At 40.8% G+C, this 27667-nt stretch overlaps 1 protein-coding gene across 7 annotated transcripts in view; it reads left to right on the top strand.

Annotated features, from left to right (window-relative positions):
• The window catches only part of Ctnna3 (catenin alpha 3), a 1349586-nt gene that overhangs the window by 12579 nt on the left and 1309340 nt on the right, over positions 1 to 27667 (top strand). For all 7 annotated transcript variants that reach the window (XR_009383445.1, XR_009383447.1, XM_059281472.1 and 4 more), the window contains exon 2: positions 8424 to 8616. Coding sequence is in view for 5 of the 7 variants with exons in the window: in XM_059281472.1 (XP_059137455.1) it covers positions 8424 to 8616 (193 nt within the window). In the remaining 2 variants the exon portion in view is untranslated. The remainder of the gene's footprint in view (positions 1 to 8423; positions 8617 to 27667) is intronic.

The following is a 27667-nucleotide window of genomic DNA, read 5'->3' as shown; positions in this document are numbered from 1 at the left end:
CTCACCGCATGAGGAAATGTAAGGAATGGGTACGATCTCACACTCAGTTGAAAGCCTCATGGGATACAAATCATGGTGGAGTGGTTTGTGGCCAAACCCTATGAGAGACACAAAAGCCTCAGTTGGGAGAAGAGTGCTAAGTAGGCAACTCCGAAAATTCCTGTTACTGTTGAGGATTCTGTCAGCCCAGTGGTTTTCAACCTTCACTGCACATTAAAATCATTTGGGGAGCTTTAAAAAATCCCCATGCTCAGGCCTCACACAAAGCTAGTTAAATCAAGGATCTCAGGGAGTAGGGCCAAGCACTGATTTTGAAAGCTCCCAGGTGATTGCAACGTAGAAATTGCTGAGCTGGCTGTTGTATCGGCCAGTGGCGAGTTTGACTCTTCCTCTAGACCCAAGCCTTGCCCTAAAACCATGCCTCATTTATGTTTTTCTAACCTTATAGCTAAAAAAAATATAATATGATATATAGACATGAAAGTGAACATTATGAATAAAGGCTTACTAAATGTGATTTGTGATTTTGTAGATTTTAAGAGTTATTTCATTAAAGAATGTTGTGTATGTGTATTTGTACACATGAGTGCAGGTGCCTGTGGAATCCAGAAGAGGTTGTCAGGTCCCCTGGGGCTGGAATGACAAAGTGGTTGCCAGCTGGCTGGTGTGGGTTCTGGGATCCGAACTCAGGTCCTTGGGAAGAGCAGCAAATGTTCTTAACCCGAGCCAACTCTCCAGCCTACAGATGGGTTTTTGTTTTTAAAGGGAACAATTTGTATTTCCAGCTTGGATTCATAAGTTACCATTTTTTGTTCTGGTTAGACACATTTCCTACATTCACCACCTTGCATTTTTAATATTTCGGAAGTGAGAATGCATCTTATAACAGCTATAAACATTTGATGTAGCCTTTCTTTTTGATGCTTGTAGGGGATTACAAATTTGCCCGCAGGATACTTCTGTTTCTTTATCATTTATAAGTCTGACCTTCCTCATCAGCACCTGCCCATTGGGATGGGATAAATTATTCAGCTAGTAAGACGGTAAAATGGTGTGAGTCAATGACTTCAACAGTGTCTTTTGGTAACTACTCTGTCCCTTCCATAAAATGATCAGGAATAGACGGTTGGGGTGTGTCTTGTTTATGTGTTCTTGTGGTAAGAGACTGGGCCTTTGGATTAGTGTGATGACCTTTGCACTTCTATGGAATGGCTGGTCTAGAACTCTCTGTAGACTGATGATGTTTCTTCAAAGGTCACCATTACCAGGCACATAAGGGCTTTTTGCACAAGCCTGGCACCTGAGCTCAATCCTCAGAACCCGGAAGGAGAGGACCAACTCCACAAAGCTGTCTTCTGGCTCCTCTTGTGAGCCATGGTATGTGGGTATGTGTGTGCCCTCACACATAGACACAGTCATCACACACACACACACACACACACACACACACACACACACATACACACACACTCATAATAGAGATTGTAATGTATGTGGACATCCAGGAATGTGTCCATGTGACCTGTGAGGACATGGTTAGAAGCTGGTCATCTGGAAACCAAGGAATAGTTTCAGAAAGAGCCAAACTTTCTTGACTTCTGGCATCTAGAATTATGAGAAAATAAGTTTCTATTGTTTAGGCTTCCCAATCTGTGGCATTTGGTTATAGTATCCCTAGCAAATGAACTAAAAATGAAGATTTAAGAGACTAAAACCCAGTAAAACAAGTAATAATAAAAACATGCCAGCTCCTGAAAATAAGCCATGTATAATCTTGTGACCCCCTCTCTCTTCGACGTAAAAGATTGGCTCTAAGACATTCGCTTCTGGATAATTTTGAACTGATCAAACCCCAGGTAAATTGTGCATGGAGGAGTTAGTTATTCAGAATTTCTAAAAATTTGCTTTTCTGTCATACTGGTTAGGGGAATTGGTTTAGAAACACACACAAGTGATGATTTATATAAAAGCTACAATGTGTTATTAAAATTTATATATATATATATATTTGTTTTTATTATGATGATGACTGTATTAAATTACAGTGTACCCCTAAATAGTACAAATCATGTCATGAGAACTAGATTATTTCCTTAAATGATGAAGGCATCTGAGAAATCACCTTGCAGTACCAGAACAGAGGTAGGGTTAATCAGGCTACAGACTGACTTACACATACCCTTCGGTCATGCACACATTCTTCCCCTGTCTAAACCAGAAACTCTTGTTCCACCATCACAGACGAGCTAAAGCATCTCCCTCCTTCATCCTCCCAAGACAGCCGTGTTCATTAAATTCTTTTCCTGCTTTTTAGTATTTCTTTTCGAGTTGATATCTGAGGTGAGTATGCAGACCCAATTTTTTGTCTTGTCTATCTCCCACCCAGAGTCCAGCCCCTGGTTGAGGACCATCTGGTTTACCCCTATATTTCCTGGTGGGAAGCCACGTGTTCTTCGGGGCTCTTCTTGGAAGGCCCATTTCATTTTCGTAGCTGTTTGCAGCTCTGCAGAACCTTCTCTGTACTGACGGAAGTGTCAGCACTTTGCTCTTCCTGCTATGGTACAGCCACTCCTGTGCTACCCACATCACCATCCCAGAGCTTATTCATTTTTTTTTATCTCTTAAATCCCCACAGTACTGTTTCCAACACAGTATGTGCTCAATAAATGTTTATTGCCTTGAAATGAGCTGAAAGAAGCTGGTGGTTGATTTTGGGAGGCCGTTGCATGTTAATTTAGAGGCACGTTGCATGTTAATTTAGAAGCATGCAAAGGCTCACAATCCTTCAGCCTTGCTGGGTCAGCCTGGGTTGGTTTCGGAAGGAAGTGAAGAGTAGACACAGTTGTCAGGGGCTTGAGGAAGAGCTGCCCACCCCTTCCCCCCAGGGAGACTTTTTGACAGGCAAATTTATAGACAAGTTAAACAGTCATCTCTTTTCTGCTTTTCTGATCTGTTCCAAAACCCCGACAAAGTTAAAGCGAGTTAACACGGCTTAAATGCCTTGTATCCTATTTCATAAATTAAAATTAACTGAAAGGAGCAAAAGTAGCCCTGAAGGCTTCTGTGAGCTACTGGAGGAAGGTTAAAAATTCAAAGCATTTTAGCTCATCAACAAGAAAAGAGATCGCTGTTAACACAGCCTTTTAATATCACGGTGATAGCAGAGTGTGAAGAGAAAAACCAGAGTTCGATTGGGAAAGAACATGACTATAGAATAGAAATGTGTTGTTACCCAAGTTGACATTTAAAAACTTTCCATGGAGCAAGTGTCAAGGAGCCAGGAGCCAAAGCAATTGTTACATTCATATCCCAAACAAGATGAAACCATAAGCGGCCATCATATTCCGCAGTACTCCTATTGTGTGCTAGCGTGGCTCTCTACAAGGGCGAGTGAAGGGCTGGTTCACCGAGCATACCAATGTAATCTTCAGTGTCTTTGAAGCATCTAGAGAAGTCCATCTGAATTAGAGTCCAGTGCACTGTGGGTTGTGCAAGGAGACAGTCCCGTATACCTGATTATAGGAAAGATTATACAAACTATTTCTTTGAACTCTAACATTCAACGTATAGTGATTGCACACCACTTAGGATTTATTTAGTTACATGACATGTTAGACTTCCAGAATTAATAAAGTAGGAATTTCTTCTTTATGTATTACTTGAGTCTGCTAACTTAAGACTATTTTAATGAGAGGAGGCCTTCTTCCTGTATCTTTTATTATTCGTGATCAGACCCAGGGCCTTGCACATTCTAGGCAAGCATCCTACTATTGAGCTACTCCCCTAAGCCCAATTCCCTGATTTTTAAATATATACATATACATATGTATATGTAATTTATTTATTTATTTATTTGAGTCTGGGTCTTGCTAAGTTGCTCAGGCTATTCTTGAATTTACAATCTTCCTGTCTCAGCCTCCCAAGTAGGTTGGAATACAGGGTTGTGCCACCAGACCTGGTTTATTATTACTATTTATAAGTGTATACTAATTGTATAAGATAATGGGCTTAATTATGGCATTCTAATACATCTGTGTAATTCATTTTTCTTTTATCTTTGATGAAGGTGTTGTTATAGCAAAGCACAGGGGGTACAGACTGAAAAAAAGCACACAAACCCACGTTTATTCAATAAAGCTACAAGCCTGGAGATTTCCCATATTTAAAAATTTCTAAAATTCCAAAAAAAAAAAAAAAAAGACAGGAGAGGCGAGGTTGTGCATTTGTGACAAAGTATAAAGGTGATAAAATATCCTGGATTCTGTAGGAATCATCTCTGCTACAGGTTCAACCCCAAGTTTTCCATTCTTTATGGAAATAGCTCTTTGTACTGTAAAGGAAAGTGAAGGAACAGGAATCATCTTACAGAATATGTCGAAGTTAATTTTACTGGTTGCTGGTATTCCTTCGGAGATGGGAGACCTTTTCAAATCACACGCGCACCCCCCACCTCCTTGGTGAGACACATCTGCTGTGGTGAGTCACAGTCCTTGATGGGAGTAGGTGTCAGCCCTTAGGTGAACTGAGGTGAAAAGAAAAGTTCAGCTGTCTTCTCTTTCCGAACAGGATTGCTCAGCCTATTTACTTTTTAAGGTAAAAATGAATCATTGGAAATGTCACTCAACTTTAGCCGATATTAGATAACTATATTGGGGTGCTTAGAAAGAAGATTTAGGTTCAAACTACTTATACAAGTGAACAGCTTACAAGTTGCAATTGCATTTTTTTAAAATAAGCATCACGTTCTTATACAATGTTCCTGTTCACATTTTTTCACTTCTGTGGCATTTACTATAAAGAACAAAGCGTTTCCAGAATGCTCATTTTAATTTCAAAGGTTAGGGTATTTTGTGGGAAGCATTTGGTGCTCAGAGGATTCAGACCGTAGTGGAAGATTGTGCCGTGGGAAACAGCGTGAACTGTGCACTTAAAAGATGGAGGGAAGGAGCCTTCCAGACACGATACTCATTCTTCACTTCAAACGAGTTTTAAACCGGGTGTTAATCTAGATAAACATCTTCTAACTCTGTAAATAGGAGCAGAGATGTTTGCTCTTTGGTGTTTGTGGAAGCCCTGTGATACATCAGGCTTTTTGTCATTTTCCTATGCCACCCCTTGGCTGCTGGTGAAGCATTCCAATGTGCTGTGAATAGCCTACATCACACTCAGTTGGGAGGTGGTGGCTCCGGGAGGAAGGTCAGTTTAGGCCCAAAGAAAGCACCTGTGACAGGGATTGTTGTGTCCAATTTTTCTCATCTCCATTGTGCACAGACTGGAAAATCTGAAATGTGTCTTGCTATGAATTTTAAAAACACTGGACCTTGCTTAACCAGTTCATAGTCTTACTGGATAAATGGGATTTCCTCCCTCCTCGTCCTCCTCCTTCTTCTCTCTTTTCTTTCTTCCTGAGATAAGATCTCAAGCCTCCAACTGGCTATATAGTTGAGGATGGACTTGAACTTTGAACTGTTATGGGATTACAGGTATAGACTACCTGTAAATCCAGGTGTAGGCTGGATTATAGGTAGTCAGTTATGTGGGGGGTCCAACCAGGCCATGCTACATGCTAGGCAAGTGACTGAACTATATCCCTAGTCCCTGTTCTTATTTTCATAGTAAGGAAACACAGACTTGTTCCAAGACATTTCACTGTTGGTTATGTATACAGGAATAAAATAAATCAGAATAAAACAGAAAATCATTAGAAAAGGGGGGAGAATAGGTTAGATGAAAATTATTTTCATCCCCATTGCTTGCAAATTCTTAGATAAACAATGGCTCCAAGCCAAAAAAATAACCATGTGGTGGAGAAAGATGATTACTTAGGGTTTGTCTCCCTCCTTATTTAGTGATCCCCTTTAGGTTTCTCTCATTTACGTATATATTTTAAGAAGCTTCTACAGTAGTAGGTCTCCATATGCTCCTCCAATGGCCCGTAGTGTTATTTGTTCCTCCCTGTACTCCCCCTGTACTTCTGTCTTCTCTCTCTCTCCCTGTTTAATTCTCCAGCTCCAGTCCCTCCCTATCTCTCTGTAACTGTCTATTCTATTTCCCCTTCATTTGGAGATCCTCCCTTCCCCATAGTCCTTTACTCTCTATACCTAACCTCTGTGGTTATATGGCTTGTACATGCTTATCAAATGCTTAAAAACTAACATCCATGTGTAAGTGAAACGTACAATATTTGTCTTTTTGGGTCTGAGTTACTCAGGATGATTTTTTTTCTAGGTCCATCCATTTACTTTCAAATTTCCTCTTTTTTTTTTCTTTTGGTTTTTTTTGAGATAGGGTTTCTCTGTGTAGCCCCAGCTGTCCTGGAACTCACTCTGTAGCCCAGGCTGGCCTCCAACTCAGAGATTCACCTGCCTCCGCCTCCTGAGTGCTGGGATTAAAGGTGTGCACCGCCATAGCCTGGATGCAAATTTCATTTTTTAAACGTCTGAATATTCCATTGTGTAGAGGTACCACACTTTCACTATCTATTCATCTGTTAACGGACATCTAGGTTAATGGACATCTGCTGAATAGAGCAGTAATGAACGTGGATGAGCAAGTGTCTCTTCAGTGGGATGGAGAGTCCTTTGGGTAGATGCCCCAGAGTGGTAGAGCTGGATCTTGAGGTAGATCTATTCCTAGCTTCCTGAGGAACCTCCTCACTGATTTTCAGAGTCAGCCTCTTACTTTTAAATTTTATTTATTGTTGGTGTATGTGTATGTATGTACGTATGTATAATATGTGTGGGCACATGTGCCACAGTGTGCCTGTGTATAATATGTGTGGGCACATGTGCTGCAGCGTGCTTGTGGAGGCCAGAGGACAACTATCAGGCATTAGTACCCTCCTTCTATTTTGACTCCAAGGATGGAACACAGGTCCTTGGGCATACTAAGTGGTTTTACCCAGCTCGCTGACTCTGTTTACCTGTTTCTAGTTGGCAAAGAAATGTGTATGTTTATGAGGTACAATGGTGGTTTGATATGTGTGTACACTGTGGAAAGATCCAGTCTAGCTAATTAACATAGCTAGCATCTCACTGCCCTGCCATTGGAGCCCCTGTTTCAATAGGAGCCCCAGGTCTCCTAATTCATACGCTGAATACAAATGATTTTTCTGCTTTATAAAAGTTTTATCCCAGAATTTCCTCTGGGACCCAAGGTTTAATTAAGAAATGGAAACAATGGATACTTTTTATAAAGTAATAATATGAGCTTTTTTCTAAATGTATTTTCACCTTTTAAACTAAGAATTTTACGCACACATACAATGTTTTGATCAAATTCCCCCCATCCCCTCCTTTCCCACTCCTCCCTTACACTCACACCACTTTTCCCTTCCAACTTTATGTGATTATGTGATCTCTCTCTCTCTCTCTCTCTCTCTCTCTCTCTCTCTCTCTCTCTCTCTCTCTCTCAAACCCATTGAGTTCACTCAGTGAGTAGGACCATCGATTGGGAGTATGGCTAGCCTCTTTTTTTAAAAAAAGATTTATTTACTTATTATGTATATAGCATGTACGCCTGCATGCCAGAAGAGGGCACCAGATCTCATTACAGGTGGTTGTGAGCTACCATGTGGTTGCTGGGAATTGAACTCAGGACCTCTGGAAGAGCAGCCAGTGCTCTTTACCTCTGAGCCATCTCTCCAGCCCCGTGGCTAGCCTCTTAGGGCCCGAATTTCTGAAGAAAACTGACTCTCTTTCTCCCACCACCCATCGGTTGCTAATAGTTCATCAACCAGGGTCGCAACTTCGTGAGCCCCTCCCCCACCCATGCTGGGCTTTCCGTCTAACGTGATCTTGTACAGGCTTGTGTTTGTAGTCACAATTGCTGTGAGTTCATGGGTGCAACGGCCCGTCCTACCCAGCAAACAGTGTTTCACTGCAGACACCCACTCCTTCTGTCTTGTACAATCTTTGTGCCCCTTCATCCTTGATGATCCCTGAGCCTATATAGTGGACGATGACCTTGAACGTCTTATCTTCCCACTGCTGTCTCTTGATATCTTTCTACCTCCCCCATCCAAGTGCTGGGATAACAGGTGTGTGCCACCGTACCTGTATGAGTTGCAGTAGGACTCAAACTTAGGGTCTCATGCTGGCCAGTCTAGTACCCTCTCCACTAAGCCATGTGACCAGTGTGCTTTTCCCCCATTTCCACTTCTTTATTAACCATATGTATTTTTTTTCCACATGAAGTTTCTGATACACCCATAGCCCTCTCAGGCCTTTACCCAGTAGTAAAACTTGATGATCTTCAGTGGCTGATCTTGAAGGGACAACTTGATTTCTAGGGATATAGCAACGGTCCCTGGAATGAGTCTTGTCACTGGGACACAATTTTGTTTCTTCTGGGCTGTTTTATCTCAAGACTAGGGTTCTCCCTGCAAGATGTTTAATAAGTTCCTTGTGTTTTTCCGATTTTAGGTTACCACACTTGTAAATTGTCCGCAGAATCCTTCCAACAGGAAAAAGGGACGGTCAAAGAGAGCCAAAGTTCTCCTGGCTTCTGTGGAGGAAGCAACTTGGAATCTGTTAGACAAGGGGGAGAAGATCGCCAAGGAAGCGGCAGTTTTAAAGGAGGAACTCACAGCTGCGCTCCAGGAAGTTCGCAAAGAGAGTGAGTATCCGGTCCAGTCAGGAGCACACCGCATATCCTGAGGGCGTGGGTTACTGCAGTAGATGTTGGGAGTGTTTTGTTTTGCAGGCTTCAGTTTATTAGTCTTGCACACAGCTGCGAAGAGCAAGCTGTGGGAGGCAGAGTGGCTCATTAGGCAGCTCCAAGGTGGAGTCCCAGGCCTGGCTCTTCTCTGCTTATGGAGTCTCTGTACAGCTCCCCACCTCCAACCATACAGCGTGCAGCTTCTCCATAATAAACAGAGAGGTTTAATGAAGTGGAAGATGACCCCGCCCATACACAGTGAATCATCAAGTTCTTTATAAACAGTCGGGAGACATTTCCTCTCTGATGGGCTCAGAAATATGTTTTCTACTTTGCAGTGTTTGGAAGCTTAGGTTTATCAAGCCTTTTTTTTTTTTTTTTTTTTTTTTAAAGCTTTGTATAAACCACACATAATCCGTGCTGTGCTTTGCTCATATTATATAATAAAAGCATATATTTTGACTTTTGATATTCTTTACTATGATAACACAACAATCAACTTTCCCCTTTGAAGATTACAAGTCTCATCTGCAGGATATTTAAAACAAGTATTAAAAGATTTAATTTGTGCCTATGGGGGGTGCATTTGTTCCATTGTTCTTGTCTGTGCAGGCATATGTGAAGGTCAGAGGTGGATGGATGCTGGAGTGTCTTTCTCTTGCTTTTCTGTTTGGTCTATCTATCTATCTATCTATCTATCTATCTATCTATCATCTATCAATCATCTATCTATCTATTTATCATCTATCATCTATCTGTCTGTCTGTCTATCTACCTACCTATCTATGTATCAATCATCTATTTATTTATTTAGAGACAGAGTCTCTCACTGAACTGGACCTTGCAGTTTTGACTGACTGCCTATCAAGCCCATGGGAACTGGGTGTCTCAGTGCCTTCCAGTGCTTAAAGATATGCACTGCCACACCCAAGGTATTTTTTTCCCTTTTCACATGGGTGCTAGGGATCTGAACAGGTCCTCATGCTTGCTCAGGAACCACTATATCCATGGATCTATCTCCTAGTCCTACAAGATATCTTTAAAAGAACTATTCGATGATTTTATGCTTATCACCTCGCTGCAACTCTTTCGGGAGGAAGAACAAAGTTGAACGTTCTTGTTCAGCTTCATAAAAAAATGTCTAAGTTGTTTAAATAATTTTTCTCCCCTATACCCTAGTACCACTTTAAGAAAATCAGAAAGAACCAGGTAAGGTGGTACTGTGATTTCAGTACTCAGGAGGCTGTGGTTGAAGGATGACAAGTTCTCGGCCAGCCTGAGCTACCTCATGGACACCCTGTGTGTGTGTGTGTGTGTGTGTGTGTGTGTGTGTGTGTGTGTGACAGTATTTCCTAATCAAAATAAACATACTGACCACAATCAACTTATCAACTTTAGGCCAAATACAGGATACAGGGGATTATGCTTAGCTTTGTAATTTTTTTGTCTCATAGCTCTTGGTCCATTGTGTAGATTTGAGGTGCACAGCATAGTGTTATGGGATTCATGTCACAAAATGGTTTCTACAGTGGAGTGCATGGCATAGCTCTCCCCTTACACACTTCCCTCCCACCCTTTGGTGACGAAACAGCTGAACACACTGGTTCCTGAAGGTTTCTTCCTGGGAGTTACTGCAGCCCTAGCGTACCTTAGAGCTCCATTTCGACTCTGCACCCTTTTGACACCTTAAGCCTTTTGCCCGCCCATCTCTTCACTGCCCCCATCTTCTTACCCTGTCCTAGTAATCACTGTATTTGAGTTTTCTCTCCTTTTTCCTTTTAAAATTATTTTTTTATTAATAATTATTGTATGTGCATGTGGAGCGTGTGTGTGTGTGTGTGTGTGTGTGTGTGTGTGTGTGTGCAGGGGTGTGTGTGTGTGTGTGTGTGTGTGTGTGTGCACATAGCATGCATGTGAAACTCAGAGGGCAACTCAGAGGGTTGTTTATTGCCTTCCGCTGTGGGATCTGGGGCTCTAACTCAGGTGCTGGTTTGCAGGATAACCCATCTTCACCAGCTGAGCCACCCCACTGGGACTCTCTCTGAGTCTGGCTTATTTCACTTAGCACAACACCCTCCATTTTTAGGTTGTGGCAAATGGTGGAGCCTCTTCTGTTAAAACACAGACCAATTGAAGTCATGTCATATATCTCAGTTTCTTTATCCACCCATCTATCAGTAAAAAGGAAATTCTCAGAGAGGTCAGGGTTCTAGGATTATTCAGTAAATGATTCACGGTTTTATATTATAACATGAAATATGCATATATATACATATATATATATATGCATGTCATATGTGGCACACACAGCAGATACACTTGTTGAAGTGCTTTACTCTAATTCTTTTGACAAATGGAAGGGAACCGCTACCACTTTAGTGTGGGAGGAAAGCGTGGAAGTAGCACATGTTTCTGGAATCCAGGGAATGTCTACTGTACAGAAAGCAGAGAGCCACAGTGCGAACATTGTGCCCCCAGCTTGGAAGGAATGCTAGCTCAGTGGTGGAGCTGGAACAACAGAAGAATGGATTCTGATCTAACTGACTTTGGGTGACGCGGGAAACATTTTAAATAGTCTCTGCCCTCTTTTATTAAATGGCCTTTGTCTAGTGGCATGTGAAGGTCTAGTGGAAAGCAACTAGTGAGTGTGAGGTATTTGGAAAAGCGAAGAAAGCATTGGAAGTAGAGGGTGGTTTTATTGGTGTAGTTATTGACTAATTTTCAAGATGGCCTTGGACAGTAGCTCATACAATTCTAGAATAGCTTTAGCCTCCTTATGAGATTCTGTCCTCTTTTTTATTGCTTTCAGTGGCTTTACTTATGAGTCAAAAGTGATAAAAAATGAGACCATTTGTGTTCCCTAAAGACCGTGCCTGCAGAAGGTGGGACATGGATAGAGCAAGGAGTAGATAATAAAAGGAAAGGTAATACATAGAGGACAGAGATCCAGCAAAAGAGTCCATGCTATAGAGACTGCTTATAGTTACTTGTGATCCTACAGTTCACCATGTACTAGTACACCTGGATACAAGCAAGGGATTAAATCTGAAATTTTATTCCAATAGCTTTAATTACTTACAAAATTACGTAGATAATAGCTAAGAACTACTTAAATGTGTAGATTACATGTTTTACCCCTTTGTTTACGTGTATACTCCCTTCAAATAGCCACTGCTTCCCTACAATCTGCAGATCTCACTTCTAAGCCATACACATAAATGTTACTTAGTGATTTGTTGAGGAATAACATATATTCATAAAGGTACATACCTTATTGTGACCTCCTCAATATATTTTCACATACTGCTCTCACATTCATGTAACCTGCATGCAGATCAAGAACTAAAACATTACCAAGGGCTGGGGGCCGGGTGGCACATGCCTTTAATACGCGCACTCAGGGGCAGAGGCAGAGAGGCAGAGAGGCAGAGAGGCAGAGAGGCAGAGAGGCAGAGAGGCAGAGGCAGGTGGATCTCTGTAAGTTTGAGGCCAGCCTGGTCTACATTGTGAATTCTGGGCCAGTCAAGCCTACATAGTTTCCTGTCTCCAAACAAACAAACAAACAAATGAATGAACAAAGTTCAGTGGTTAAGAGGACAGGAATCTCTTACAGAGGACCCAGGTTCAAATCCTAGTACCAACATGGCAGCTCACAACCACCTGTTACTACAGTTTGAGGGGATTTGTGCCTTCTTCTGTCCTCTATTAGTACTTTATTCATGTGGTGCATGCACACATACAGACACACACGTACACATAAATATATAAAAAGGACATCCAAGAGCAAAACAACAACAACAACAACAACAACAACAAAGGGACATTACTAAAATCCTAGAAGCAGCCCTTGTGCCTCAATCAGTACCACACTCTCACCTCATAGGTAACCAACATCCCAACTTCTACCACTATAGGTTAGCCTTTTTTTTTTAAATCTTATGTAAATGAGACTTATGTAGCATGTTAATTTTTAAGTTTGGCCTCTTTTGCTCAATATATCACTCAATATATCTTTGAGAGCTCATCATATGGTAGGTTATTTTTTTCCATTGGTGGATAGAAAATGATTTACTTTTCCATTCTATTGCTGATGGACATTTGAATTGTTTCAGCTTTTGGTTTAATGAATGTTATTGGTATGTATGTATATGTACATTAATTTTGGTTCATAAATGTAAACCTTTGTGTTTACTCCTAGGAGTGAATCATGAACATATGGTTAGCTGTGGTGATATTGTGTTCCCCATTATATCGTGCACCATAATAAATTTATCTGGAGTCAGAGAACAGAACAGCCACTAGACAGACATAGAGGCCAGAAAATGGTGGCACTCACACCTTTAATCCTAGTATTCCAGAGGCAGAGCGCTACCTGGATCTCTGCGAGTTCAAGGCCACACTGGAAACAGCCAGGCATGGTAACAAGAGCCTTTAATCCCAGGAAGTGATGGCAGAAAGCAGAAAGGTATATAAGGCTTGAAGACCAGAAACTAGAAGCTTTTGGCTGGTTAAGCTTTTAGGCTTTTGAGCAGCACAGTTCAGCTGAGAGGCATCCAATCTGAGGAAACAGGATCAGCTGAGGTAAGGTAAGGTGAGGTAGCTGTGGCTTGTTCTGTCTCTCTGATCTTCCAATGTTCACCCCAATACCTGGCCCTGGGTTTGTTTTTATTAATAAGACTTTTTAAGATTCATGCTACAGTTAGCTTTAGCAGATACTGCTTTTCCCCCCTTTTTTTCATTTTTTGAGACAGGGTTTCTCTGTGTAACAGCCCTGGCTGCCCAGTGATACTGCTAATTTTTGAAATAGATTTTCGTATTGATGTTTCTCATGAACACTGTACAGGAGCTCCATTTGCCCTGCATTCTGACTGCCAGTGATCTTAATGAAATCTTTGCAGGTATATTCTAGTACAGTTTTAACCTACATTTCTCTGACAACTTTTTATATGTTCTAGTGTGAGTTGTTTGCTAATTGTCAAGAACTAAAATGTCTCCTCCTTTCCACTATATTAAACATTTTTTGATATTTTAATGTTCTTAATTTTAATGAATCAAACCTTTTGGCTTGCCTCATTGTGTGTAGAATTTTTTTGTGTCTGTCAAAGGTTGTTTAAGATTACTATAAACTGGAGAAGATGCTCTCTAAAGTTACCATTTAGAGCATATTTACCACAACTGCCTTAGGGTCCTTGTTATTTTAACTATGATATCTGACTCATCTGGATTCTGTTTCTACTGACTGATTTTGCTTTATGTCAGAATAACACCTTCTTTTGTCTGTGTGAATAGTGGTTTTGATTGTACACACCTGGTAGTAAGTATGCCGAGTCAACTGTAGAGATTCTATATTCTCTTCTCTTCCCCTAAAGACCGTTAAGTTTTGCTTCAGCAAATGATTGGTAACTAAGCAGTCACCAGAGGGTTTACCCAACCTTTTAAAAAGGTTAAGTCTGTTTAATTTTCCCTTCAGTCTTACAAAGGACTCTTAGTCTTTGGGATGCAGTCTTTAGTTTCATAGTACAGGCTTTGTGGCATTTCAAAGGATTATTTGATGGGTTGACCAAACCTATTTGGCATAGAGGCTTCTGTTCCCAAAAAAGAGTACAATTAATAGAATAGTACAGCCTTTGAAAAAGTTTATTTATTTATTTATTTATTTATTTATTTATTTATTTATTTATCTATTTATTTATATTTTGTACTCACTGGGTCTTTGGTATTGCCCCAGCACATGCTGTGGATTTTTGAGAAAGTTCATGTGTAATTTCAAAGTTCTGTCTATTTGTAGTTCCCTCTTCCATAAGATTTTTTTTTAATCTTCAATTTTTTTAACCTTCAGAAGAAATGCCACATGATGGTATCTCTCAGTGTGAATCAGATTTTCTCTGGCTTCTGCTTGCTTTCCATCATGATCATGTGACTTGCATGGCTGTTTGATGTATTTTATATTATCTGTGAAAGCAACAGTTGAACGTGTTTTACCCCATCACTTTCAGCCCTGGAAGCAGACACCCTCATTCTGATGTTTTAATTTTAAGTTGGAAATGAGTTCAGCAAGTTGAAGAAACTGTTTCTTTACCCTCTGAACTCCATGGTTGTCTATTGGGGAGCTAGCCATCGGTCTTATTGCTACCTCTTTAAATTACTGGATTCATCCTCTCTCTTTCTCATTTTAAGAATTATTTTTCTTTATCTTTTAGCAATACCATTAGAATCTGCTTTAATTTGGTTTTCTTGGTGTTTATCCCATTAGAGCTTCCCATACTTTCAACACCCTCTGTGGCCCAAATGTCTGTGGAGGCTGGAGGAGAGGAGGGTGTTGGATCCCCTGGAGCTGGAGCCATAGATGTTGTGAACTGCCATGTAGATGATGATAATCAAACCCAGGTTCTCTCTGTAAGAGCCAAAGTAGTTTCACCACTGAGCTGTCTCTCCAGCTCCAAGAGAATGAATACACTTTGTATTCATAGACATTTAACACTAGATACTCTTCTTAGGTACTGGGTTCTAAAAGTGACACTGTCCCCTATGGTATAGAAACCTAGAATGATATACAATGTGTTGTGGAGGCCGAGATAACCTGTGATAACTCACCTCCCTTGAGAAGCTTGTTGGCAGCATGCATTGTCATTCAGAATCAATTTTAAAGACAAATAGTAAACAGAGATACTGTTTATTTTTGCTAATGATCTAGGTGTAGTAGAGGAAACTGTTGAAATTGTTCACACAAGACCACAGCCCTCTCTTTATGTTCTTAATTAATAAAGAATGAGTTCTTTATCCTATAAACATCCCAAAGTATATTAATTAGGATAAAACAGTTTTCTTATACAAACATTAACTTCCTTATTGTAACAATTACATAGTTTTAGTGGTGAAATAAAGTGAATAGAAAAGAATTGGTTTCTTAATGTAAAAGGGAGTAACTAAACAGATTTTCAGAGTGTTCAGGGCAAGAGGAAGGTTCAGCTCTCTTGTATACTGTCCACACAAGCCAGAATGCCTGCTTAGACAGAGAAAAGCACCAACACATCCTCCCTCTACAAATACTTGAGTGTGAACTATCTGGAGCTGGAGTGTACAGCCTCATGCCATCAGTCTTGGTAGTTGTGTCTACAACAGCCAGCAACTGCGTACAGGTACCACTTTAGACTGCGTACAGGTACCACAGGCTTTACGTCCACGTGTGAGACGAGACCTGCAGATGTATCGGCTTTATGTTTGTGTGTGAGATGGGAGTCGACTTGCTGGAAGACTTCCTGTCCAATTTTACTTGTGAGCTTCTACCAAGGCCACCACAAACCAGTTTGGAAGGATGCTGAGATTAGTGAGGAACTTTTGAATTCATCAAGGGTTTTCTCTCTCCTAAATATAGATTACACTAAAAAAGAATGCTCTGCTTTCCAGGGCACTCACGCGAGAACCTCCCAGAGGCAAGTGTGGAGAACTCCGGCTTACAGCAGTCTGCTCTTTGCATCAGGGTGCACGGCTCAGGACTGTTTCTGGCAGACCCTTCCCTGTGGTAGAGATTAAGAGCTTGTTCTTGGTTGGAAGTAACACACTTTGTTCAAAACGTGCGTTCTCTGGTCTGGCAAGGGGGCTCAGTAGGTAAAAGTGCTTGCTGTCAAGCCTGATGGCATGAATTTGATCTTTGGGACTCACATGGTGGAAGGAGGAGTATTGACTCCCAAAAGTTGTTCTCTGACCTCCATGGGGATGCCATAGCATGGAAGTGCTCACACACTCACACACATACATAGATAAATAAAAATGTAATAAAAATAACAACAGATATTCCTTGTATTGCTCATGTACAAAATATAAGTATTCAGGTTATATTTTCTTTAAAAATTAACATGTATTTTAATCAATTCAAAGTAATTGACTATTAGTGGGATAGATATGGTATATGTTTCAATACATTTATACATATAATAATGTATGATGTTTAGGCCAGGGTAATTTGTATGCCCACCATCTCAGGCACAGATCTATTGTCTTTTCAGTTAGGAATATTCAAAATCCTGCTAGTTATTAATATTTTGAATTAATTGTCAACTCTAGTTATCTTCCTATTTTATGGACTATTAGAAGTTATTCTATCCATTCAGCTGCACCCTTATATTCAAGGTTTATTTTCTATTCATCTTTCTTTCCATATTTCCTTAATTTTTCATCTCCATGATTTCTAAAACCTCAGGTCTATAGATTTATTTACCACTAGGAATTAGGAATCTTGAGTTGCCATCATTCATAGTAGTGAGATAAAATTATTACTTCTAGAAATGGGAGAATGGTACCCTGAAGGTACAATTAGTCTTCTCATCAGTGTATGGAATACATGCTTTGCCTACAAATGTCATTGTAAAGTTTCCAATGAAGATCTTTCTTCTTTCTCTTCTTCTTCTTCTTCTTCTTCTTCTTCTTCTTCTTCTTCTTCTTCTTCTTCTTCTTCTTCTTCTTCTTCTTCTTCCCCTTCCCCTTCCCCTTCCCCTTCCCCTTCCCCTTCCTCCTCCTCCTCTTCTTCTTCTTGGTTTTTTTCGAGACAGGTTTTTTCTGTGTAGCTTTGCGCCTTTCCTGGAACTCGCTTTGGAGACCAGGCTGGCCTCGAACTCACAGAGATCCACCTGCCTCTGCCTCCCAAGCGCTGGGATTAAAGGCGTGCGCCACCACCGCCTGACCCTCCTCCTTCTTCTTCCTTTTCTTCTTCTTCCTTTTCTTCTTCTTCTTCTTCTTCTTCTTCTTCTTCTTCTTCTTCTTCTTCTTCTTCTTCTTCTTCTTTTTCTTCTTCTTCGTCGTCTTCTTCTTCTTCTTCTTCTTCTTCTTCTTCTTCTTCTTCTTCTTCTTCTTCTTCTTTCTCCTTCTCCTCCTCCTCTTCCTCCTCTTCCTTTTCTTCCTTTCTCCTTCTCCTCTTTTTCTTCCTCTTCATTCTCTTCCTCCTCCTCTTCTTCTCCCTGCTTCCTCCTTTTTTTGAGACACGGTTTCTCTGTGTAGTCCTGGCTGTCCTAGAACTTGCTCTGTAGACCAGGCTGGCCTCAAACCTGCAGAGATCCACCTACCTCTGCCTCCCTAGTGCTGGGATTAAAGGTGTGTGCCACACTGTTCAGCACTGTGGAACTCTTAAAATGTTCCTTATTGCCCTTTCAATTATTCAATGTATGTTTAAAAATTATATTACTATTTTTTTGTTTTATACATTTGAGTCTTTCACCTGCTTGTATAGGTATGAGCCAAATGCATGCCTAATATCCATGAAAGCCAGAGGAGGGCATTGGAACTTCTGGGACTGGAGTTATAGTTGTGAACCACCATGTTAGTACTGGAAATCAAACCTCTCGGTCTTCTGGAAGAGCAGCCAGTGCTCTTAACCACTGAGTCATCTCTCCAGCATCTCAATGCATGTTTTAAATAAGGAAGTAAATAGCGTCTTAATGAACCTGAGATTAAAAAAAAATCACTGGTACCCATTCTGTATCACCTATATTAAAAAAAGTTTGAAATTCAACTCTATTAAATATTCATTTGTAAAGGAAGGTAACAGCTTGACTTTAATTAACTGTCCCTAAGTAACTGGTCAGCTCCATCTATTCTGCTCAACAATGTTGCAGTTAGAGGTTTGATAAAATATTTGGTATTTACCGCCAATTACTCACAGCATATGTCTGGGTTAAAGGCAACAGCTGCTGCCCACATTATTGCTGTCTATTGATATGTTGATATTGTATGCATCTGACTGTTGCTACGTCTTCAGTTTTCTATCCAAGCATTCAATCACAAACGTAACAGTCTTCCCCCTAAATCCTAAGATTCAGTAAAACTATTAACTTGAGGAGAAAGACAAACTAATCCTGGAACGTATTATAACGTGTACATGTGGTGTTCTATAGTTCTATAGATAGAAACTGTAGATGTAACCAACTGTCTTATTAAATAAGAAACACAGAGCCAATTCAGAGAAGAAAGCCAAGAGGTCAGAGCTAAGAGCCTCACCCTTCCTGCTTCAGCGATCCTCTTCAGTCAAGAGAGCTCTCCGAAAAAGGGGCCTACTTCCTGTGTGTATGTCTTTATATAGTCTAGCTGTTCTGCCTTCTCATTGGTTGTAAACCCAAACACGTGACTGCCTCGTCACTGCCTGTATGTACTGCCCTCCAGGTCCTTAAAGGCGTGCGCCACCGCCGCCACACACTTGCTATGGCTCTAACAGCTCTGACCCCCAGGCAACTTTATTTATTAACATACAATTAAAATCACATTTCAGTACAAATAAAATACCACCACAAGAAACAGTTCCATTGAAGGTGATGAGCTAACTAGCTACACTGCTTGTAAACCACTAGTTGTTGGAAAACACTCAACATAGTATCTCTTAGCATCCATTTGAAAAAACTATACTAGGCTTTTCTTGTAGTGTGTTTGATTTCTCAGCAAACTTTTCTGTGTCCCTCATTATGAGGTGTGCTGGCATGTGGGAAGTACTTAATATGTCTGTGTGTAGCCATCCCATTGATAGTCACTTGAGATGCTGGACCTGAGACAGGTAGATGTACTGATTTGAGGAGTAACAGTATTGCCAGTTTTGAAAGCATGGGAGATTCTGTAGGCTACCCACCATTGCTCTGATGTGTAAGGCATAGATAAGAGCAAAGATTTGATGCATATTAACAGACTGATTTGCAAGTGGCGAGTCCTAGAAATGAAAATGTAGCCTGAGATCTCAGCTAGTAAAGAGTCTGCAAAGTGTGATTCGTGCATCGCTATGACTCTGCTCTCCTTTGTGGTTAGAGAGGAGCTACTATTCTTTAGTTGCTTCATAGATGTCTGTATAATGCTGGAAGTGATCTAAGCTAATGCCTATACAACATGGGCCTGAACATTATGGGTTGTTGCACATTCGACTATAAAAGAGTGCATTAAGTAGTTGGCAAGTTCTCAGGGTCATTTGTCTTAGTCACTGTTCTGTTGCTGTGAAGAGACACCATGACCAAGGCAACTCTTATAAAAGAAAGCATTTAGCTGGGTGCTTGCTCAGAGTTTCAGAGGCTTGATCCGTTATCATCATGGCAGGGAACATGGCAGCAGGCAGGCATGGTGCATGCTAGAGAAGTGGCCGAGAGCTATATCCTGATCTGTGAGCAGAGAGAGAAAGAGAACTGGGCTTAGCATCGGCTTTTGAAACCTGAAAGCCCACCCCCACTTCTCCCAACATGACCACACCTGTTAGGGAATGATAGCCTTCAGACCCACCCTTTTAAGAAAAAACCCTCCCCCTTCTCTTCTTCCTTCCTCTATCCCTCTCTCCTTCCATGAGGCTGTGTGTACCTCCACTTTCTCTCTTTCTCTCTCTCTCTTTTTCCATCTCTCTTCCCCCATCTCTCTCCTTCACTCTCTTCCCTCTCCCCTTTCCATGCGGATGCCATGTCTGCATGGCATGAGTAACTTTCCATTGCACCATGCCCGCTGCGTGCTGGGTCTGCATGGCATGTCTCCTTCACCCTCCCTGGGCACCTTGGCTCAAATCTACCAAGACCGCCAAGACCACTGCATGCTGTTTTACAACAACACCTACTCTGATAAATCCATACCTTTTAATCCTTCTAATCCTATCAAAGAGGTCCTTCCACTCTTTGGTAACTAAGCATTCAAATATATAAGTGTATTGGGGCCATTCTGATTCCAACCACCACAGTGTATTAGTTTCATTCCTGATGCTATGACAAATATGCTGAGGAAAAAGAACTTAGGGAAGAGAAGGTTTATTTGGCTTACGACTCTAGGTTATGGTCTATTATTGTGGGGAGGTCAAGGTAGGAACTTAATACATCGCATTCACCATCAAGAGCAGAGAAGATAAATAACGGATGGTGGATTACTTGCTTTCTTCTCTCTCACATAGTTCAAGGCCCGGTTTAGGGAATAGTGCTGCCCACAGTGGGCTGGGTCAGTCAATAACTGAGACAGTTCCTCACAGACATGTCCGTAGGCCAACCTGCTCTAGATAGTTCCTCATTAAGATTCTCTTCCCAGATTATTCTAGATTGAGTCAAGTTGACAGTAAGAATTAACAAGCGTAACCAGGAATAAAAGTCTCAAGAATATCTATTGACTATTCCCATTCTTCAGTTTCAAAGAAAATAGTTTTATTTTTTTTAAATTCTTTGACATTCATCTGGATCCTAGCCTTTCACCTCCCTGAAAAGACTCACTTTATGGTGATATTCTGCCATGTGTTCATTCCTCTTCTCTTTTGCTGGTTTTTTCTTCACGTGTGTTAGCTTGCCTCTCCCTGACAATGAGCAAGTACTCACTAAAAAATTCCACTTCCTATTTTTCTGTTCTCCTCTTAAACTCATATTCCCATTCTTACTTTGTCTCTTCTGGTGCATGGATGATTTATTGTTTAATGTAATTACTTGGGCGGACTTTAAATTCTCTTCGACTTCTGCTGTACTTGTTTACCATATTGAAATTTTCCCTACCTTCTCTCGAGGACTCGCTGCATTATGTTCTCCACCTCCTCCCTCACTTTCCTTGTTGACTTCTCCCTATCATTTCCTTCTATTTTTTTTTCTTATGCATTAGTGTTAGGGATGCTCTGTCTCCTTATTTCCTCAAGGAGCCTTTTAATTCCCATGGTTTTAATTATAACGACAATGTTGACATTTTTCAGCTCTTTTTTTTTTTTTGGTTTTTTGAGACAGGGTTTCTCTGTGTAGCTTTGCGCCTTTTCCTGGATCTTGCTCTGTAGACCAGGCTGGCCTCGAACTCACAAAGATCCACCTGCCTCTGCCTCCCGAGTGCTGGGATTAAAGGCGTGCGCCACCACCGCCCGGCTCATTTTTCAGCTCTTATAGAGAGCCCTGCTCCCAAATTCTGCCAAGTTCTCTTTGTCAGTACTTTGGTGATTTTGCAATTCAGTTCCATAATGCATCCTTCTTGGGAATGTTTCATGTGCACCACAAGAGTTAAAACCCTGTAACCTTCTTCCCCAATGAGTGGGGACACACACTGTGGTCAACATCACAGCTCTAACCATTTACTAGATGGTGTAACTGCTCTTTGGGTGTTACTTGAACCACACATTATTGAGAAACTGAACTCTGTACTCTCTCTCATGTCTTTTGAAAACTTTTATATTTTTAGCATCAACTGATTTGAGCTGTTTTCACATTCGAGAGTTGGTTCATTTCTCTTTTCTAAAACATTCTGTTTCCTTGGCTAAGAGACCACCACGTGGTCCAGATTCCCCCTTTATGTCTTTGGCATCTTCTCATCTTTTCTTTTTGTTGTTCATCCTTTACTGACTTGTCATTCAGGGTTGAGGAGAAGCGTTGCCATTCATGGGATAGATGTGAAACAAACTGAAAAATCAGACTTAAATGGTAACGGATGTTAGGAAATTTTCAAGTGAGACAGTAGCAAGACTAGGTTGATGAGGTAGGAAAATTCATTGTGCATTAACGTGTGGAAGAATCTCCACAGTACCCCTCTGATGTTGATGATGATGTATTGCAATACCATGCTGACATTTATGTATCTTAATGGTGTGAGGCCCTGTGGTGGACATAGATGCTAACCCTCACTCTCCTGTGAAGTCACTTTCATCATTGTCTGCTCTGTTCAATAGTTTAGATGACTTAGCTTCTAAGTTTCAGGAACTCAAGCAGCTGGTTACATCATTACATCCGCAGTCAAGAGCAGAGAGGAACAAATGGATCCGTGGTTGCTTCTTATGCTCAGCAGGCTTTCTTCACTCTTACCCTGTGAAATGGTGCTGTCCACATTCAGGGTGAGCTTTCCTACAGCAACTAAGAGTCTTGACAGCAACCCACAGACATACACGTAGGGCAACTGGATCTGGACACTTCCTCAACTGAAACTCTCCTCCCAGGAAATCCTGGGTTGTGTCAAGCTGACGGTTAAAACTAGCCAGTGCAGCCTCAGTGAATCCGTGTGTGCAATGGTTATGCCAGGTTAAGAGACACTGTGTCTTAACACTTTCCCCTAACTGCTGGCTCTTACGTTTTTTTTCCTACCTCTTCTTCTGGAACATTCTTTGAGCCTTAGATAGGGTGATTTAGATATCCCATTTAGGGCCGAACATCCCATAAGTACTTATTCTCCATGCTTTGGCCAATTATAAGTCTCTGCATTAACTGCTGCTCGCCACATGAATGATTCAGTTTTGACCATTTATTTTTATTTTGAGGCAGAATCTTGCTATATAGTGAAAATAGTCCACGAGCTTACACTGATAATCCTTTTACCTCATTCTCTGAGTGCTGGGATTACAGGCATACACCACAACCAGGGTTGCTTAATTTTTTTTTTTTTTTTGGTAAGCACTAACACTTGCAAATGTGCTGATCAATAATATTTAATTCTACATATATAGCTTGCATTAGCTTTCTCATTGGATAGTGCTGCACTAATTACCAGCTGTGCCTGACCCCAGAGGAGAGGAGGCCGATGTATGGAAGCAGAGCTGTCTCCTTTAGAGATAGGAAGGCAGACTTTGATGTCCTAGAGTTCATAGTCATCGGCTACTGACAATGGTCCTCTATACTTCACCTGGAAGCATAATTTCTAGGTAAAATGTAGTTTTGAATCCTTTGGATTCTTTCATAAATTTGACCATGGTGCTATATTGAATTTGGCTGAGGACTACAATACAGTTAATAAGGTCTCAATGGATAGGAGTTACCAAGTTCTATTGATTTCCTATGTTCTATTATTACTTAGGGGTCTGCCTTCATGGGGCATTAACGGAAGCAACATCATTTTGTTTATCCGTTTTAATGCTTGCTTCTGAATTAACTACATGGTGGACAACTATCAATAGTTTTGATTTCTTCTGGGAGAGATTTATGTATTACGTATCCCAAGGAGAATTTTATTGTTCAGAACTATGGTGCTTTCAAACTTGGGGACTGGTGATGTACAGACAGTGATAAACTGAGATACAGTCAGTTTACTGGGAGTCAAGGAAAGGGAAAAGACCCAATAAAATATAGTACCCAGAGCCGGAAATAAAGATCTTTTCTCTTTCCCTTGCTTTGTATGTGCGCAATTTAGACAGACAAAACACAGTGTAAGTCTTCCTGGGAAGGGGAGCTGATAAGGCTTCAGGTAAATGGAAGAGACAATATTCCAGAGCTTCTGTCCTCTTACCCTCCCGAGATCAGTCTATGAGACAGAATGGTTTCACCCTCCCTATCTTGTAGAGTGGATGGAGATTCCCTAGAATAAATATTCAGAACTCCTAAAAGTCAGGCAAAAACATTTAAGAGCAAAAAGAACCAAGAGGGAACATTAAATTATGGACCAAAGAAGGTCATGTGTTAGACAAGAAATTCTAATGTCATGTTTCTTCCTCCGGCCTCCATTGTTTCTTTCCTCTCTCCCTCCCTTTTTCTGTTTTTGTTTTGTTTTTGGAGCTGAGGATCGAACCCAGGGCCTTGCTCTTGCTAGGCAAGTGCTTTACCACTGAGCTAAATCCCCAACCCTCTCCCTCCCTTTTTCAACTTTCTCTTTCCTGGACATTTAAAAAAATACTAGCCTAACTAAATGTTTATTGTACTCTGATTTCATAACAAAGCAAAAGTTCTGATCTCTTCCCTTTGGAGATTAAAGTAATAGAAATTACTTTTAGGGTATTCAATGAGAGTAATTATATGGATGAATGAGTTGAAGATATCATAGAATCTTTAAGTACATAAGTACAAGAAAGCACAGAATAGGAGAATGGCCAGAATGAAAAGATCTGAAAATTGTTTCTGGAGATGTTAAACTGAATTCTGATCTATGAATATTTTAGAGTAAACATGCACATCAGTATTGTAGAATAACCTATGATGGAAGGCAACATCTCCTGCACTTCCTGCACCTTTCACTCCAGCATCATGAGGGGAACCTTCATTGCCCCAGCCTCCTCTCAGAGGAAGCCCTTCCCACCTTTTATCTTCTTATGGTTACTCCATAACTTTTATTATGTCCAAATAACATTTCCCCCGACTCGTCAACCAAAGAGATCATTTTAAATTTAGTCTAATGGCACAGGACCTTTCTCATATGTATACTTTCATATCCTCCCCAGTCTTGAGTTTAGTTTTTGATGATGTGGTACTTTTAGATTTACAATTATCCTTGTTGCATATGCTGTGTCCTGGCTCTGATTTGTATATAGCAAGAACAGTAGAACCCACTCTGTCCCTACCCTCTTCCCTCTTGTTTTCCACCATTTTCTTCTAACTTTATTCTTCGCTTGACAAGACAATTGTCATTTTACTGATGCTATACAGTAATAATGAAGTCATCTGCTTCTGCTCATTAGTTGATACTAAAAGTTGAAAAGTAGCAAATGGCATGAATGTTATGACTCTAATGTTTTCTTTGCTACATGATAACATAATATTAAAACTGTCTTCAACTCCAAGGGTTCAATGTTATAATCTTGGACTAATCAAGAGAAAAAGATTCCATGGTTAAGGTCAAATGCATTTTCTCTTCTAATTCTTAAAATTATGTTACTTTTAGGGTTGGCGAGATAGCTCAGTAGTTAAAGGCACTGGCTGCTCTTCCAGAGGACCCGTGTTCAATTCCCAGTACCCCCATGGCAGTTCATAATCATCTGTAACTCCAGTTCCTGGGGATCTAGTGCCTTCTTCTGGTCTCTGTGGACACAAACACATGGTACATAGGTATTGATGTATACCATCCTGTAAAGGCACACCATGTCCCTTATTTAACATCTTTCTCTTCTTGGCATTCTCCCTCTTATTTACCATAAGACAGCACTGATGCTCTCTTTCAAGATATGAAGAACTTTGCTTCAGCATTCAGTACCTTAATAGCTCCTCAGATGTTGGGAAAAGAGCCCCTAAATGACTTGAAATAAGTAATGAGCCTCCCCAGGGGCAGGGAGCACTGTGTTTCACACACAGGAGTTCAGTCAGTCACCTTGGCTTTCAGATCTGTTTCTCAGCTCTGTCTTACATCTTCCTGGCAGTTCGTGGACAAAGCCTCTTTACATTCCTGAAGACAGACTCCTCATGCCATACTCCAGGCTGTAGTTTTCCCTTCTTGCTTTTATCTCTACACCATTCTGTCAGAGTTCCATATCTTGGCTCCATATTGAATCTTGTAATGCTTACTTCAGTTTTGTAGTTTTATGTTTTCATTTGAGTGAGGTCTATGGAAATATGTAGTTGAGTAAGAGTGCTCAGGGTCTTTCCTTGAAAGACCACCCTCTGGGTAGAATGATGAAGCCAGCAGTTCAAAGGCATTGCAAATAGTTTGCCTAGGTCAGAGGATGAGTTAGATGAAATCAGATGACTTAATATTCACTTATTCAAAGTAGGAACTACCCTTTAAAAGATTGCATTGGGAACTGGGACAACTGCTAAGATTTTGATAATTATTATAAATGTAAGTTAGCAGGGTATGCTTGATGGTTGAAAGGCATAGAACTTCTGGGTAGGTGTCTATACAAAGTGAAAAGTTTTCACTTTTGTATTTGTAGATTAATATTAATTCTTTTGTTTAATAATTACATGGACCTGGAGAGATGGCTCAGTGGTTAAGAGAACTTGCTGTTTCAGAAGGGGACCCAGGTTTGGTTCCCAGCACTCACATTTGGGTGACTCACAACTACTTGTGACTCTGGTTCCAGGGAATCGGATACCTTCTTCTGGTTCCATGGGCACCTGAACTCACATGGTGCACACATAGACAAGTAGGCACATACACATACACATAAATAAAAATACAATATCCTAAAAAGTAAAAATCACCTCTTTTTGTGTATGTGTCCACATGTGGGAGCCAGAGAACAATTTATAAGAGTTGATTCTCTCCTTCCACTATGTGGGTCTTGGGAATTGAACTTGGATTGCCAGGCTGGAAGCAAGTGTCTTTACCCACTGAACCATCTTGCTAGTCCTAAGGCTTATTCTTAAGCTTGAGAATCATTTGATCGAAGTAAATAGACGAATTACCTCAAGTATCTGGGAAGTTACTTCACTGTTCCAAATGGCCACGTCAAACATAATGAGAAGAGGCACCTTTTAGTGGTTAAGCACTTCCCTGCTCTTCCCTTCCATGATTATTACATCAAAAGCTCTTCAATGAATGACAAGCTGTGAATAATTAGTAAGTATAGAGAGCTGCCTTGCATGCATACATCTGCACACCTTTTCAAAAGCACTTTGACATTGACCAGTGGACACCGTCTCCCTAACAGTCTACATGAGGAAACAGAATACATCTTGATATCCTAATTTTAAGAGTGGCAGAGGAGAAAGGGAGAGACACAGAGAGGGGTGTCCAATATCATACAGTTTAAGTGTTTGAAGCAGTACAGGTCTGACAAGCTGGTGTGGATTGGATCACCTGACCAATTTCCACTCTTTTCTAGTGTGCATATTTGGAAGACATCATGCAGCAGAGGCCGTAAATTTAAACAAAAACCCCCAAACATTTGCTAGACTCACTGGCGGCTGAGAATGTGGCCCCACGGGACTGAGAAGGCAGCAGTGAGTGACAGTGATAGGCAGAGAGGCTTTTCTTGCCATCCAGTGGCAGATGCAATTTCTTAGGATAACCCTTGCAGAGGGTCTTCAGCGTGATGATTCCTTGCATCACAGGTATTGACTGTAGGTGATGGCAGAAGTGGAGTTTCCAGCGAAACAGAACCATGGTGGTGTTAGAAGTTTATCCTGGCTGATATTCAATCCCAAGAGCAGTAAAATTTGAGTTTCTGCTCCTTTACTTTTACATTTAGCTAGGGTGTATTCTATTTGTGATTAAGATTCTTTTTGGACTCATAGGCCAGCATCCTGTTTGTGTCTTGGACAAAACGACATCAACTAATAATGAAGCTGAGTTGTAAAGCCAGAATCTATTTAAAAATTTTATTGCACTTTGTTACATTCATTATGGGTCAGAGGACAATCTATGGGGGTCATCTTCTTCCATCATGAGGATCCCAGGAATTGAACTCAGATCATCAGGC

The sequence above is a fragment of the Peromyscus eremicus genome, chromosome 16_21 (genome assembly GCF_949786415.1).
Source record: "Peromyscus eremicus chromosome 16_21, PerEre_H2_v1, whole genome shotgun sequence".
Lineage (NCBI taxonomy): Eukaryota > Metazoa > Chordata > Mammalia > Rodentia > Cricetidae > Peromyscus > Peromyscus eremicus.
Note: the sequence above shows the minus strand (reverse complement) of the source record. Positions and strands in the feature narration are given on the sequence as shown.